Source organism: Felis catus, chromosome B4, assembly GCF_018350175.1.
Source record: "Felis catus isolate Fca126 chromosome B4, F.catus_Fca126_mat1.0, whole genome shotgun sequence".
NCBI classification, from domain to species: domain Eukaryota; kingdom Metazoa; phylum Chordata; class Mammalia; order Carnivora; family Felidae; genus Felis; species Felis catus.
Window position 1 is genome coordinate 77,908,188 of NC_058374.1, and position 16,267 is coordinate 77,924,454.

General features: G+C 50.0%; 1 protein-coding gene across 8 annotated transcripts in view; it reads right to left on the reverse strand.

The window, feature by feature from the left end:
- Positions 1 to 7,240: 7,240 nt before the first annotated feature.
- GALNT6 (polypeptide N-acetylgalactosaminyltransferase 6) overlaps positions 7,241 to 16,267 on the reverse strand; it is a 37,854-nt gene continuing 28,827 nt past the window's right edge. For all 8 annotated transcript variants that reach the window (XM_045061815.1, XM_045061818.1, XM_023257078.2 and 5 more), the window contains 7 exons: positions 15,224 to 15,458; positions 13,059 to 13,176; positions 11,553 to 11,753; positions 10,915 to 11,046; positions 9,993 to 10,094; positions 8,811 to 8,963; positions 7,241 to 7,555 (listed from right to left, as the gene is read on the reverse strand). In XM_045061815.1, the coding sequence (XP_044917750.1) occupies positions 7,442 to 7,555; positions 8,811 to 8,963; positions 9,993 to 10,094; positions 10,915 to 11,046; positions 11,553 to 11,753; positions 13,059 to 13,176; positions 15,224 to 15,458 (1,055 nt within the window). In that variant the 3' untranslated portion in view covers positions 7,241 to 7,441. The remainder of the gene's footprint in view (positions 7,556 to 8,810; positions 8,964 to 9,992; positions 10,095 to 10,914; positions 11,047 to 11,552; positions 11,754 to 13,058; positions 13,177 to 15,223; positions 15,459 to 16,267) is intronic.

Below are 16,267 nucleotides of genomic sequence, written 5' to 3' on the forward strand. Positions count from 1 at the left end.
ACCACGACCTCCCCCTGCCCAACGAGGAAGGTTGGGCTATGCCTCCAGGACAGAGGTGTAAATGCAGGAGGACTAAACCAAGTAGGGATGGTGGAGAGAATTCTGGTGAATTCTAAGAAACAGGTTTGGGGAGACTCAGACAGAAAGCCAACCAGAGAGCTCCCAGAGAAGGAGACCATGAGGTGGGTTAGAAGGGGGAGCCGCAGGATAGGGAGATGGTCTGAGCGCTGTGAGCATGGAGGGCAGAGGGAGCAGGTGAGGAACAGGCCTGGCCTGTAGGTGATGAAGGGCCCTGACTGTCAAAGTCAGGAGAGGAGAAAGGAGGGAGGGGCAGGGCAGGGCGCCTTGAGGCTGGCAGAGGACTTTGGGTCGGGAGGCCCCAGAGCAGAGGGCCAAGAGCGGGGCTGTGATTTAGGCAGAGAGAAGCCAGGAAGCCTGGAGGGAGGCAGGAGAGTCATCCGGTTCACCTGGGGGTCTTTGTGGCCTAGACACTTTCCAGAATCCAAGGTTCATGCCTGCAGTTGCAAGAGAGGCCTGGAAAAAGCTGTAGGAAGGAGCTCCGTAGCCCATGCCATAGAGTTCGGGGCCATCACATTATGGCTCTCGGGGCACCCGGAGGACCCCCTTTCCAGTCTGACTGCCAGGATTCCAATAAAAGCAGATGGGGAAGAGGCTGAGCTGAGCTGGGCTGGGGAACTGGGCCTCTTTGGCCATCCTCTCCCCACCTCCCTAGTTAAGAAGCCAGCTCTAGCTTCAGGATGAGAAGCCCAAGAGGAGGCCTTTAGGGCCACCTAAACATTACCCCTCAATATCACATACTCCAAAGTAAGCCTCTAAGGGCGCCGTGGATGTCACACTCACCTAACCCTAACCCTAACCCTTGGCCTAGGGCCACCCAATCTGTGTTTGCATAACAACCAAAGTCTTCAGGGATGACACTTAAGGCCCTCGCAACCAGCAACCGGTGCCTAGTCTGCATGCCCCAGCCTCATCTCCACTTCTGGTCAGACTCCCATTTTCACCGTTCGGGCCAGACGTAGACAGTAGTTGTGGTTTAAATGTTGAGGCACTGTGTTTCTTCTGACCAAGCAATTCTAATTCTAGGATTGCAATCCTTTTGAAAGAGACACAGGCACAAAAATAAATGTACGAGGACGCGGGTTATGGTAGAGGTTGTCACCAAGTTGTCGCAGGATTGGGAAAAAAAAAAAAAAAAAACCCAAGTGTTCATCAGCAGGGAAAGGTGAAAGAAATTAGGTGTAACCAAATGATGGGGCACTCTCCAGCTTTTAAAAAGAATGAGTTAGACTTTAATGAACTGACATGAAAAGATGTCCTTGGGATATTAGATGAAGACATCAAATTGCAAATGATACGGTACTGGGTATGTGTGTACTTGTTATTCACAGAAAAAGGGCTGGGGCGCCTGGGTGGCGCAGTCGGTTAAGCGTCCGACTTCAGCCAGGTCACGATCTCGCGGTCCGGGAGTTCGAGCCCCGCGTCGGGCTCTGGGCTGATGGCTCAGAGCCTGGAGCCTGTTTCCGATTCTGTGTCTCCCTCTCTCTCTGCCCCTCCCCCGTTCATGCTCTGTCTCTCTCTGTCCCAAAAATAAATAAAAACGTTGGAAAAAAAAAATTTAAGAAAAAGGGTATGAAAGGGTTTATACCCGGAAGTTGGTACTTCTAGGGAATGAGTCAAGAGGTATGGAGGCATCGTGAGGATCAATTTCACTTCTTAAACTCATGTTTTTCGGTATCGTTTGGCTCCTCTACACCATTACTTTTGTAATTAACAATAAGAATCTCTCCTGGGGTATTTGGCTATTTTGGGCAATGGCGCCAATATTCTTCAAGTAGGAAATAGAGCCCCAGGAGGGACCAGCCATTTAATGCTACAGTGAGAGTCTTCGGGAATCGGGAGAGTAGCACAGCATCAAGGTTTTAAGCAAGATGTAAGCAAGGTGTTAAGGTTTTAGGTGAACTCTGAGAATGAGCAGAGGGGTGAATTTTAAGGAACAGGGCAGATACTGGGGTAGGGTGAGGCCAGCCCCAGCTAAGGGGAGGCCACAAAGTCTTGTATCACCCCATCAGTGCCCTCTCCCTCTCCTTGACCACCTATCTCCCCTAGTCCTCCCCTCACTCCCCAATCTGGACCTACTCTCTAGGTGTCGTATGTGGTTTCTTCCTCTCTTCTGCTGCACCTCTCATTCCCTGTGAGTTACTCTTAGCTGACTGCCCCTGGGAGAGATTATACTGCTTTTGCACAGGGGTGAGGAAACTTGGCACTCAACAGGCCACCTTGGTTGGGCGTGTATCGTAACATTGGCTGGAGAGCTGTTGAGTGAAGCCATAAGAGCATGAAGGATATGGGACAAATGGCAAACAATCAACACCTGATAAATGTTTGGACCCTTAATGCAACCAAAGATAAAGCAAGGATTAGAGTTGGGATCTCTGGCTCCCTATGGTTTACCCGAATTAGCATGGCCTTCAAAGTCTTCTCACTTGGGTCCCAACCCACTGTTCTGCAGGCCGACTTATCCCATAGGCACAGCAGGCACAGTGCCTAGGGCCCACAACACTTTTAGGGCCCACAAAGTTTTCATTTGTTTTAAAATCAGAAGAAATAAAATGAATACCATCGGCCTGGATTATATTCATTTTTATACCAATGCGGTTGTGAAACGTAATTAAAAAAAAAATTTTTTTTTTTATGAAGACAAAAGGGCCTAGGTCCCATGAAAGTCACAATGCGGTCCCCATCCTCTAGCTTCTACATCCACCACTCCTTCACCCTGATGTCCCCTTGGTTTGTCAGATCCACTTGTACCTTTGTCTCTCTGTGACTCTTCTGAGTCTCGATGGTTGCTTGCGCGGGATCCCACCTAAGGACCCACCCCTGAGGTCAAAGGTCAAATGTCACCATCTTTGTGAGGCCTTCCCTGACTCCCCTAAATGGAAGGAGTCGTTCTTTCCATCTCACCTGGCGCATCTCTGAACATCTCCAGGCTGGTCCTGACTTGCTTGCAGCTGCTTCGCCAGCTCTAGGGTATGAGCTCCATGGAGGAGAAGCCGCATCTTACACCTGCTCGTGTCCACATGGGCTTGACACACACTATGTAGGCTAGATTAGGGGCCACAGGGATGTCTGGGGACAAGAGACAGTGATGTGACAGAACTTTTCAGAGGTGATGTGTGTGGCTCTACACAGCCTGAGCCAACTGATTCTCCAACAGATCAGCTAAGGGACACTATGGGGGAGGAGGAACCAGTGGTAAGTTTCCTTTACCAATGCCATAAACCATTTGTTTTCCCTGGGACCTCGTGTCCAATTTTTGCCAGCAAGGAGTTTTTACTTTCCCCACCCCTGGCCACATCCTGGCCACTCTCCACTCTCCCTCTGGCTAGGCTACCCCCAGAATGTTTTCTCCACAGGGTCCTGAAGGCTCTCAGCAACTTAGGAGACCTCCTGCTGTGGGAGTTGTGCAGGGAGAGGCAGCTGCGGTCCCATGGCACCCTCCTGTGGTAATGCCCAAGATGACAGCCTGCTATGGAAAGTCAGAAGCCCTTCTGGAAGGAGTGTGAGTCTTCCTCTAGGCAGCTGGGCTCTCTAGTTCAGACAAGGTGGCCACGTATGGTGGGGTCCAACTTGCTCGGAGAAGAGCTGACATGGCATGCTGGGTCTGCTCGACGTGGAAACTTCATGTGGGTACAGCACTCAAGGCCAGTTAAGCAGTCATGCTCAATTCTACACACTGTCCCTACTTCCTCAGACTTCCCAGGGCCTCAGGTTGCCAATACCTTGCTGCGTGGCATTGGACAAATTACTTCCCTTATGTGGCCTTGGTTTCACAATATGAAAACGATGGGGCTGGACTATGACGATGGTTTCAAATGGTGCTCACAGACCTTTAGAGGTTCAGGGGCTGCTGGGCATTGCCCTCAACTTCACCCATTGCCACTTGGCTTTTCATCTACAGTATAGATGGGGCACTGAAACAAGGCTTCTAGGACTTAGACCTGAGAATCCCGGGCTCCATGAGCTGGCTTTCAACACGAACATCCCAGGATCCCCAAATATGGCCTCCCTCATGGCTACCTGGCTCCACCGTTCTAGGCTTTACAGAGACCCGCCAGTCAGAAGTGATCGGCATGGAGGGAAGAGAGAATGGGAAGGCTGATGGCTAGGTGTCTAGCATTCCTGTGGAGTGGTGGCAGGAGCGCTGGCTCAGCCGGCATTCCAAATCAAGTCTCAGTCTCCGCTCCCGCCATCCACTAGCTGTGGGACTACAGACAAGCCCCTTTATCTCTCCCTGCCTCTACTTTCTCATCTGTAAAATGGGCAAGGTGGTTCCCCTCCTGTCTTTCTCACAGGGTTACTATGCAGATGAAGTAAGCTAAAGGATTCTTGTTAGGGTGCTTTCTGTAAATTACTCAGCTCCGATATTCGCAGGGAGACTGCTGTAGACCTCTGTACTATTTCACTAGTTCTGTGGCTGCTCTACATGACCAGGGACCCAGGACGTGGCCTCAGAGGTACTTTTCTTGAACTCAGCATTGCTGCCCTGGGCCCTACCCAGCCTGTCTTCCCTGCTTGGAAGTATGTTTCTAGGACAGAAGGCAAGCTCTAAGCCAAGTATCACGTGTTCTGACTGTTTCTTCCATCAATGTGGAGCAAAGAGAATGGGCTCTGTGATGCTGCAAGGAATAGGAAGGTCCTGCCTTGATATCCACTGGGTTTACAAATCCATCTTTATACTCGACATGGAAAACCCGAAAGACTCCACCAAAAAACTGCTAGAACCGATACATGAATTCAGCCAAGTCGCAGGGTATAAAATGAACATACAGAAATCGGCTGCATTTTTATACACCGATAATGAAGCAACGGAAATCAAGCAATCGATCCCATTTACAATTGCACCGAAAACCATAAAATACCTAGGAATAAACCTAACCAAAGAGGTAAAAGATGTATACACTGAAAACTATCTAAAGCTTATGAAAGAAATTGAAGAAGACACAAAGCAATGGAAAAACATTCCATGCTCGTAGACTAGAAGAACAAATATTGTTAAAATGTCGATACTACCCAAAGCAATCTACACATTCAATACGATCTCTATCAAAAGAACACCAGGATTCTTCACAGAGCTAGAACAAACAATCCTAAAATTTGTATGGAACCAGAAAAGACCCCAAATAGCCAAAGCAATGTTGAAAACAAAACCAAAGCTGGAGGCATCACAATTCTGGACTTCAAGCTGTATCACAAAGCTGTAATCATAGAGACAGTATGGTCCTGGCACAAAGACAGACACACAGATCAATGGAACAGAATAGAGAAGCCAGAAATGGACCCACACATATATGGCCAACTAATCTTCAACAAAGCAGTTAAGAACAGCCAATGGAAAAAAGACAGTCTCTTTAGCAAATGGTGTTGGGAAAACTGGACAGTGACATGCAGAAGAATGAATCTGGACCACTGTCTTACACCATACACCAAAATAAATTCAAAAAGGATGCAAGATCTAAATGTAAGACAGGAAACCATCAAAATCCTAGAGGAGAGAACAGGCAACAACCTCTTTGACTTTGGCCACAGCAACTTCTTACTAGACGCGTCTCCTGAGGCAAGGGAAACAAAAGCAAAAATTAACTATGGGACCTCATCAAGATAAAAACGTTCTGTAAAGCGAAGGAAGCAATCAACAAAACTAAAAGCCAACCGATGGAATGGGAGAAGATATTTGCAAATGACATGTCGGATAAAGGGTTAGTATCCAAAATCTATAAAGATCTTACCAAACTCAACACCCAAAAATCAAACAATCCAGTGAAAAAATGGGCAAAAGACATGAACAGACACTTTTCCAAAGAAGACATCCAGATGGCTGAACACGCACATGAAAAGATGCTCAACATCACTCATCATCAGGGAAATACAAATCAAAACCACAATGAGGTACCACCTCGCACCTGTCAGAATGGCTAAAATTAACAACTCAGGAAAAAACAGATGTTGATGAGGGTGCAGAGAAAGGGGATCTCTTTTGCATTGCTGGTGGGAATGCAAGCTGGTGCAGCCACTCTGGAAAACAGTATGAAAGTTCCTCAAAAAACTAAAAATAGAATTACCCTATGACCCAGCAATTACACTACTAGGCATTTATCCATGGGATAAATGTCCATCAACTGACAAATGGATAAAGAAGATGTGGTATATATATATATATATATATATATATATATATATATATATATACACGCAATGGAATATTACTCGGCAATCAAAAAGAATAAAATCTTGCCATTTGCAACAATGTGGATGAAACTAGAAATGTATTATGTTAAGTAAAATAGTAAGTCAGTCAGAGAAAGATAAATATCATATGATTTCACTCATATGTGGAATTTAAGAAACAAAACAGATGAAAATAGAGGAAGGGAAGGAAAATTAGATAAAAACAGAGAGGGAGACAAACCATAAGAGACTCTTAAATACATAGAACCTGAGGGTTGCTGGAGGGGAGGCGGATGGGTGGGGGGATGGGCTAAATGGGTGATGGGCATTAAGGAAGGCACTTGTTGGGGTGCACCTGGCTCAGTTGTTTGGGCATCCAACTTTGGCTCAGGTCGTGATCTCACAGCTGGTGAGTTCAAGCCCTGCATTGGGCTCTGTGCTGACAGCTGAGAGCCTAGAGCCTGCTTTGGATTTTGTGTCTCCCCCTCTTTGCCCCTCCCCTGCTCACACTCTGTCTCTCTCCTCTCTGTTTCTCAAAAATAAACATTAAAAAAGAGAAAAGGACGGCATTTGTTGGGGTGAGTACTAGGTATTATAGTTTAAGTAATGAATCATTAAATTCTCCTGAAACCGTTATTACACTATATGTTAACTAACTGGGATTTATTTATTTTATCTTATATTTATTTTATTTTATTTTATTTTATTTTATTTTATTTTATTTTATTTTATTTTATTTTATTTTATTTTATTTTAATGTTTACTTATTTTTGAGAGAGAGAGACACACAGAGCACAAGCAGAGAGGGGCAGAGAGAGAAGGAGACAGAATCCGAAGCAGGTTCCAACCTCTGAGCTGTCAACACAGAGACCGATGCAGGGATCGAACTCACGAACTGTGAGATCATGACCCGAGCTGCAGTTGGATGTGGCTAAGCCAACCAGGCACCCATTAACTTGGATATAAATTAAAATTTTAAAAAATTATACAAAACTTGTGGAAAAAGTGTTTAATCACCAAGAAATGCACATTAAAACAATAATAAAATACCTTATTTTACTTTAAAAAAAAAAAAAAAAGAAACCCATCTTTAAGGCCTACTGAGAAGCCGATAATCAGGTTCTCAAACATCAGGTTCCCCAAAGTCCTGTTTCCTGAGAGGCTTGTGGGAACTCCTGTGGGGGTGATGAGGAGCTTAGACGAAGAGCCAGTGCTGGTGGGGGTCACTGGGATTGCAGGAGGCCATGGCTGGCTTTTTGTTCTCAGATGTCAAGCAGGTACCAGATCCTGAGTTCCTGATTAACTGGTCCTAAAAGATGACACAGCAAAGGGTCAGCCTGGGCCTCAGATCTCTAACGGTGCTACTAGGCGGGGAATTAGACAGGGGGCAATAAATAAAAAGCAAGGGAAATGCAGCAAGGCCCAAAGAGGACATTTCCAAATTTCTTTCTTTGGATGCCAGATACCCTGACGGCATGCATTCCTGAGTTTCCACCTGTAGCCAGTGTCAATTCCCCACTGCTGGCTTCAGCCTGAGCGGCTGGACTAGAGGAAGGCAGGACCGTGGGGCTCATGCTTCGAGAACCCCTCCTCTGGACGGCCAGGCTCAGAGCCCTGAGCCGCTGCTGCATACCCCCACTTTCTGCCTTTGATCATATTTTGACTCTTCCCTTCCGTGCAGGCCCAAAATTAGGTTCCTTTTCCCCTAAGCCAAGGCCTGAAGATTGGGGTAGGGTGGGGTACGGAGGCTCACTGGCGGTGCTAGTCTGGGACCAGTGTTGTAGAGATGACATTCGGTACCCTGAGGCAGTGTGGTGTACTAGAAAGAACCTGTGCTTTTAAGCCAGAAGGGTCTTGGTCTGAATCCCAGGCCAGCCATTTACTAGTGACGGGGCTCGGGCCAGTCACACACTTGCTGAGCTCCAGCTGGCTCATCTAGACACGTGGGGGCACCACCCACTTGGGAAGAGGGTCTGCAAGATCACCGACACCCAGTGTATGTACCGGCACACGGAGGCCAGACGGGAACCATAAGCGACTTCACCTTCATCTAGTTGGGTTCGGCCTAAAAATACTGGAGCCACGACAGAGATGGCCACGGACCACAACTGCTAACCCCAGCTCTCTATCAGCCGGAACTAAGACTTCACCGGACGCTACCTGGGCCCTGAGGACCCTGCCTGTGACCGAGCCCACTTTCTCCACACTCCCTCCGTCATTTTTTTTTTTTTTTTTTTTTAACGTTTTATTTATTTTTGAGACACAGAGAGACAGAGCATGAACGGGGGAGGGGCAGAGAGAGAGGGAGACACAGAATCAGAAGCAGGCTCCAGGCTCTGAGCCATCAGCCCAGAGCCCGACATGGGGCTCGAACTCACGGACCACAAGATCGTGACCTGAGCCGAAGTCAGACGCTCAACTGACTGAGCCTCCCAGGTGCCCCTCCCTCCGTCGTTTCGATCCACCGCACGGCATCTCAGGCACAAGGTGCAGAAAACGAGGAGGGGGGGGGCAGTCGCGGCCTCAGGTTCTAGATTCCGAGCCTCCCGGGGCTGCTGACTCACCTGGGTCAATTCCCACTCCTCATCCTTGGGGACTTGGCTGTTTTGGCCAGTGAAGTGACAGCTCCGCAGGCCCAGAGTGCCGGCACTGGCGTGTAGACACAGCTGCTTCGCGATGTTATGGCGTAGGTCCCTCTGGGTTGTGTACTCAAAGTACTAGGAGTCAAGACAAGGGGAGGCGGAGAGTTTGCCCACTACCTTCCGGGGCCAACCGCCCTAAGATTCCAGCCAGAGATGGCCTCTGAGGGAAGAGAGTGACTGAGTGCCAAGACCGCCGCGATCCCCGCGCCACCTTCGGGTCTCTTTACCGTATCGAGGCTTTACCAGAATCATCGTTGCTTAAGATTTTTTCTTTAAAATCATTAAAAACTGAACTCCATTTTACATGCGATCTGTGAGATCGTGGGCTTGATATGCTAGTTCCTTGGTTTAAAATTAAAAAAAAAAAAAAATGCTCGCCAACGTACCACCTCAAATCATCACGCACGCCAGCGGTACAGGAAATGGCTTATAATGATTTTGTTTGGATTGCGTATGTTGGCAGCCTGTTCAGTGTCCCTTGCCTTGCTTTGGCTCCGTGTCAGGTGCCTCTTACTTACCAAACACTGAGGGACTGGGCGGGGGGGGGGGGGGGGGGGGGAGGACTGAGGACTAGTTATTGCTCAGGGAAGCTCTGGGCACTGGAAAGCACGGGGTACATTCCCAGGATGCCAGGTTACTGTGACATGTCGGTAGATGGTTGTTTTGGGGTCACTGCTGGGTGCCAGAATCAGAGCGCTAGCTTCTGGGCAGGGGAGGCTTTGAAGCAGAGCGCAGGGGAGAGCAAGTGCTCAGAAAGTTTCCACAGTTCCTCTCAAACTTCGCTCGGTAGCTGGCACCCTCCAGAAGGCCTTCCTGATTGACAGTCGTCCCCTCCCACTCCCTCTCTAGCACCTACCACCGATGCCCAGTGCTCCCCAGATGTCCCTGCTTCATCCTTCAGACCTTGTCTGCCTGTATCATATATTTCCCCTCGGACTGGGAGCTTTCTGAGGGCAGGGGCGGTATCTCCTCCTTTCCCTGGATCTCCCCGACCCCAGTCCTCAGGAAAGGATGATTCTGAGCGGAGAAAGGGGACTATGAAAAGAGGAGTTGTTCAAGAAGCAAGCTTCTCTGGGGCCTGCCCGGTAAGGTGCGGCTGCGTACCTGGTTGCCACCAAGGCCGTGGCAGGTGTACATGATGAGGGGTTTCCCCCCATGGTTGTTCTCACCCACATCCAGGCACTGATCGACGCCGAGGTTCCTGATCTGCAGAATGGTGAGGACAGAGGGGAACGAGGATAACACAGTTAGGAATTTTCTGGTGTGCGGTGTGGGGCTCAGCTGGAATAAATTTGTTAGGGCTGGATTTCCCCTCTGTGATTTTCCTCCTCTGCTCATCAACCCAGATGCCAGGAGTTCATAGCGAAGTGAGGGGCTTCGCCTAAAGGCTGGGCACAGGCAGGCTGGGCAAGCTCCCGGGCTGCCAGGTCTCTGGGAGAAGCCCCTCAGCATGTGTAAATTTCCTTATGAGCAATGGTTCTCAAAGTGGGATCCCCAGACTGTCAGTGCCACCTGAGGACTTGTTAGAAACGGGAACTCTCAGGCCCCATTCCAGTCCTACTGAATCAGCATTCTGTGTGTGTGTGTTTGTGGGGGGGGGGGGGGTGGACAGAGGGAGAGAGAGAGACTGAGGGAGAGAATCCCAAACAGGCTTCGTGCTCAGCGTGGAGCCCGATGTGGGGCTCAATCCCACAACCCTGGGATCACAGCATGAGCCAAAATCAAGAGATGGATGCTCAACTGACTAAGCCACACAGATGTCCCAGCAATCTGTGTTGTAACATGCCTTCCAGGTGATTCTGATGCAGGTGAATGTTTGAGAACCACTGCTTATGGGCTGTTTCCCCCTTGCAAGGTTTGAGCTATCTCTAGAAGCCCCAAAGTAGCCTTCCAGTACTCCTTTGGATAAAGGAGTGTAGAGAGTAAAAATCAATTCTTGTTTGCCATCAGTCTGCGGGTAAGTGGTCTTGGACCACTCCTGGGGCTTCTGTGATGATGGGTGGGCAAGCTGGTTTTTAAGACTTACAGCTCCGTAGAAGGTGGGCTTCAGGTCGGGAACAAACATCTCTGGGTAGATGTTGTGCAGGAACCAGGAAAAGTTGCGACAATGTAGTCGTTCCTTCAGCTGCAGTCGTTCCGAAATGTCACCGAAGGATTTCTGTCAACCGAGCCAGCCCCCAAAGGGTGAGTACCACCAGCCTTGACCTTCTTGTATGGTTGAAGTAGGCAAGAGTTTCTGGGGCCACTTTCTCCCAGAATGGGTCTCCTGCTCATCCCTGCTCAGATCCTATTGGGGCTACTGGCTTAGCCCCACATCTAAACCCAGGCTCCCTGTCTTGGCTTTGGGATGCCCACCCATAGCTCCCTTCCTCCTGCATCTCCTGACTTTCCTATCAGTTTTCTCCCAGACCTCAATTCCGAGCCTCTCAGAGCAAAGCCCTTCTTAAAATGCCAAGACTCTCTAGGCGGGACCAACAAAAGCTCCTCCCACTCACTAGCCTTCAAAATCTGGCCTCTCTGGGCTCTAGCTCACAGGGTCTGAGGGGTAAAGGGAGGCACCAGATGGTAGCGATGGGTGGGCCTCCACCATTCAGCCCTTGACTATGGTCTGGGATTCTGCACTTCTCTTCACCCAAACACGTCCCGAGCACCATTTCCTCTCACCTCTTGGGCCATCTTTGCTGCCTGCAGATTTCTCCGATAGAAGATCTCCTTGTAGCTATCCATCCAGACCTCAGCCAGGCGCACTTGGTTGCGAGCAATGACACTGATGCCCTTGGGGAAGGTGTGAGGGCTCTTGGTGCGGAACACGTGGCCTACCACAGAGCAGGGGATGATCTCCATTTGGCCCCCACACTGCCACACCTGCCACAAGAGGACACCAGATAGGGCCTTCAGGGGAGTAGTGGGTCACTGTCCCCTCCCCCAAGTAGCTCTGTTCTGTTCCCAGGGTACTAGGGTCCCAGGTCTAAGAACTCAGGGCAATGTTGCTCTCTCTCCCAAGGGGGGAAAAAAAAAGGACATTGACCAGGATTCTTCCTAGGCCGTGACTATGCAATTCCTAGCTCTAGTGTTAGTTCAACTCCGATTTAAGCGAATGGAGATTTGTGGGGTCCTGAGGGTTGTCAGGGCCCACTGTAGAGAAAGGACAGTCGCCTGACTTTGTGTCTGAATACCTCCTCTAAGCTCTAGGCGCTTGGCGTGTTGACCTGGGAATGCTGAGTTTATCCGCTCACCCAGGCGTTACTGAAAACTCAAGCTCCCTCAAACCAAGAGGCTTGTGACCCCATCAGAGCCCTGGCGCATCAATCATAGCAAGGGTAGTCAACTCCCGGGTGCACTGTGGTAGTCGCCCGGACTTCTAGCACGTTAGCTGCCTAGGGAAGAGACTGAACAGAGATCTGAGGCTCATGGATGAACCTGTAATCAGAATCTTCTGATTCTGGTGACTGATCTGGTGACGCTTCTCTATGCCAGTGGGCTGGTTTAAGACATCCCTCCCACCCGTGTCCTCTCTTTCTTAGGTTTTAGATTAGTAAGCATGTTGTTATTCGTTTTAGTATAGCAGCGGCAGAGCTCCATGACCACAGTCACAGTCACACAGGCATCAATGATGTGATTAATCTGTGCAGGCACGGCGAGAGGTGACTTCATGAACGAGCTCATCTACTTGCTAATTACCTCTCCCCCGGTGCGGGGATCTGTGTGGATTTCACGGAGAGGAAATTCTTTCTTCCTAACCTAGTCCTGAGTTGCCTTATTCCTGGAATCCCTCAGAGTTCTGGGGTCCACGAGAGTTTGGGCCATCACCTTCAGTAACACAGAGCTTGCTGAGCAGAGGGTAGGAAACTTCCAAGGCTACCAGGGCCTGTGCCCTCTAACCTGGAAAGGGAAACCCGACTTTTCCTGAGAAAGGACAGCGACTGCTGACTGCCCTGTTCCACCTTTATGCTCACACTTTTCCCACAGACCTCACAAAAAAAGATGTCTCCAGTCCCCAGGTGTCCAGGTCCTTTACCACTAGTATCCCTTCTCTCTGAGGAGGTCTGCCCAGTAATTTGGTCCACGTTGTCCAATCTGATTGCCACGGACGGGGGTGGGGGAACCGAGGAAAGGGGTCGGACACCAGGACAGGAAACAGCCACCCTTCTAAGCCCTCTTCACTCTCACCCGGAAGGACATTTCCACGTTCTCCCCTCCCCAGATCTCCATCTGATTATCATAGGTACCGATGTGCTCAAAGTAGGACTTGGAGATGGAGAAGAGGCCGCCAGCAAACGTCGGGGATCTGGGGAGACAGAGGGAGAAGCATCTTTTGGCGGGGACGACACGTAGAAGCCTGGTGCGGAAAGCTGAGGACCCGGTGTTAGCTAAAGCCCGGCCACTCCCTGCCTCCTTTCTTCCTTCCTGGGATATGCCTTCCATGGACTCATTCCTTCAGCAAATATTTACAGAGCTCTGTTGTGTTCTCTCCACCTTCTGGGACCAGGTCAAGGAGAGATGTGATTATCATCACTCCTTCTGAAAGGCACTGATGCGTTCGCTCAAGGTAGGATCTATTAAGCACCGGCCACCAGGGCCCATGTGCACGTTAGTCACGCAGCCTAGAAAGCTCTCACTGTCTGAGAGCTCAGTCTAGAAGCAGACGGCAGAAGCACCATTGTCTGCTTTGGGGCAGCAAAGTTCCTAGAGCACAGTAGTAACTCCGTTATCAGAAGCCGGGTGAAATGGTCTTTGGAAATAGGATTCAAACCACGAACAAACGAATATGACCTGGATGGGCCCCCTTCTGTTTCAGAATCCCCGGTCCTTTCTAGGGATTAGAAAGGCGTGTTAGTAGGGCCTAGTCCTTCCGCACCAGAAATTTTAGCTTTCAGGAAAGCTGCCAGCTGCTTTGAACAAAGGAAACCGGTAACCGGTGCTCCTGGAAACAGAGTAGGAAGTGAGGTGAAATTAAGCTCAATTTGGACTAACGGGAGCATTTGGAGGTTCCAAGGAGCTTCTGGCTTTCAGACAAAGGCAGGGAGGTACAGATCCACTGTAGGGGAAACTGGTAGAAACGTCCCATTTCTAGAATTCAGATACCACGTTGCTCATAAGACAGGCGGGGCCAAGAGTTGAAGGCAGGGTCGGAGACTGAGGAAGACAAGGGGAGGAGTCTATATATAATCACTAGCTGTTGGCATCTGCACCCTGGCCAGCCTGGCTTGGATAGGGCTTTGCTGCCCTCAGTGGGCGGCTCCGTGTGCTACAATCAAGCAGAAAGATCCTAAAACCTTCTCTATCCACCTAGAACCTATCAAGGTGCTTTCTATGCAGCAGGGGCTCAGTCAGTGCTCACTGGACTGATTGGTCAAGGAGCCTGACCTTAGTGTTACCCTATGGATGCTCTTGCCACCCTGGAGTAGGAGTTGGCTCCCAGAGCCACTTTCTGGAAGGACTTTCAATCAGGAGTCATGCTCAGGCAGGCCTTCTGTCACTGCTTCTGACCTCTCCCAGGCATCCTAAGCCATCCCAAGTAAGGCCCGGAAAGCCTCAGAAAGCCCTGGGACTCAGGTGAGCACTTTGGAGCTAACCTGCTTCTTCTTGAGGGTCTCCCTCAATTTACTTATTAAAATAAAATAAACTTGTGGTCCCTAGCAACACCAACCGGCAATCCGGAGAGGGAAGGACAGGAGGTGAATGAGGGGCAGGCCCAGCTGGGCATTAAACAGAGGGTAAACTTTTAAGCATCCACCCTATAGCTCAGGGGTAGGCAAACTATGGCCTATGGGCCAGAGCTGGCCTGGCGTCACAAGGCTCTGGGCAAAGAAAGGTTTCTGCCTTTTTAAATGGCTGTTAAACGAAAGCAAACGAACAACAACAAAAAAACCCCAAACCAACAGAGAGTAACGTGCAACAGACTGCATGCAGCTGGAAGGTCCTAAACTATACGCTATCTGGCCCTTTACCAAGAAAGTTCAGGGCAACTGTACCCAACTGCAGAACACTTGTCCATTTTCTTTTAATACGTTTTCAGTCTCTTCAAAGGTGGTGACCTACAAGAGTTATTCAACAGTGACCTCTACCCACCATCTCTCAGCACCTCTGCAGGCGCCAGGCACAGCCTTCCACGTGTGGAGAGGAATAAACAGAGAACCTACAGAAAGCCTTCGGTCAGCACCTGGCACACACTAAATCACTAGGAGCCTGTACAGCAGCCCGTACCCACCTCAGAGGGGGTGAGGATTAAGGAAAATATGTCAAGTGCTTCCTAGAGTGCCTGATAAATGTGGACGTAAGACGGTCCAGGTCCCCCGGGGCCGGTGTGGGGCTCAGCAGGCCATGGTCCTTACTTGATGGGGTAGGTCTCATCTTTGCGCCTCTGCTTCTCATGTGCGGGCAGAGCCTCCCAGCCAAAGGTCAGACTCCAGTCAAAGTTGCCACGGCTGTGGACCCTGCCCCTCGGGACAGGCTTGGAGAACTCGAAAGTGTTCAGGTCGATGGTGACGATGTCTGGGCTCACCACCACCGTCTCGTCCTCAGCAATGCGAGCCAGGAGGGGCTCCAGCCAGCCATGGAAGCACTCGCCTGCAAGCCGGGACCGGGAGACAGCAGTCAGGGTCGCACCCACAGCCAAGCCCAGGCCCCACGCCCGCAGGGAGACTCGGGAGGACGAGAGAACCTTCCACACACTCCCTAGTGTTAGAGAAACATAGGCAAGCTCCACAGCTATAGGAAGCAGAGAGAGGTCTCCCGAGACCCTCCTCTCCGGCCCCCGCCCCCAACCAAAAGGCGGAGGTAACTCTGAAGAGAAGGGTGGAGGGCTGGCTGGGAGTAACATGGTCAACTCAAACGATCCAAAGCACAGGGAAGGCCCCAGATGGGTGACTTCAGGGTTTCTACCTATCCACTGTGTGGATTTCAGAAGGGGGTGTCTCCTGTCCCAGAGGGACCGCACCCCAAGCTCCAGCTCCACTTGTGGAATAATAATCCCTTTCACTTGTCTGGCCCTTTGAGATCTTCAGGGAACTGCATAGATTGCTTTATTTGGACTTTGGAGTAGTAAACCTGTTGGTGAGTAAGGTCGACATCCTCGTTCCCACTTTACAGATGAGGAAACTGAGGAGGTTAGTGACAGAGTCAGAAGGCAAGCCCAGGTGTCCTGACTCCCAGTCTAGAGCTTTCCCTAATACATATCACCACTTCTAGGGAACAATTTCTTTCCAGACAATGGCAGGGAGGTGTTTGGGTTTGGGGCAATGGGGGGGGGGGGGACCTTTTTGTCCCCATGTGGCCCTGCGGGAAAGCTCCACGCAAACCGCTTCCCAGGGGTGACGGGAGGCCTGAGGGGCTGAGCTCAGAATGAGGTACAGAACAAGCAAGGGAGGGAGAGAGGA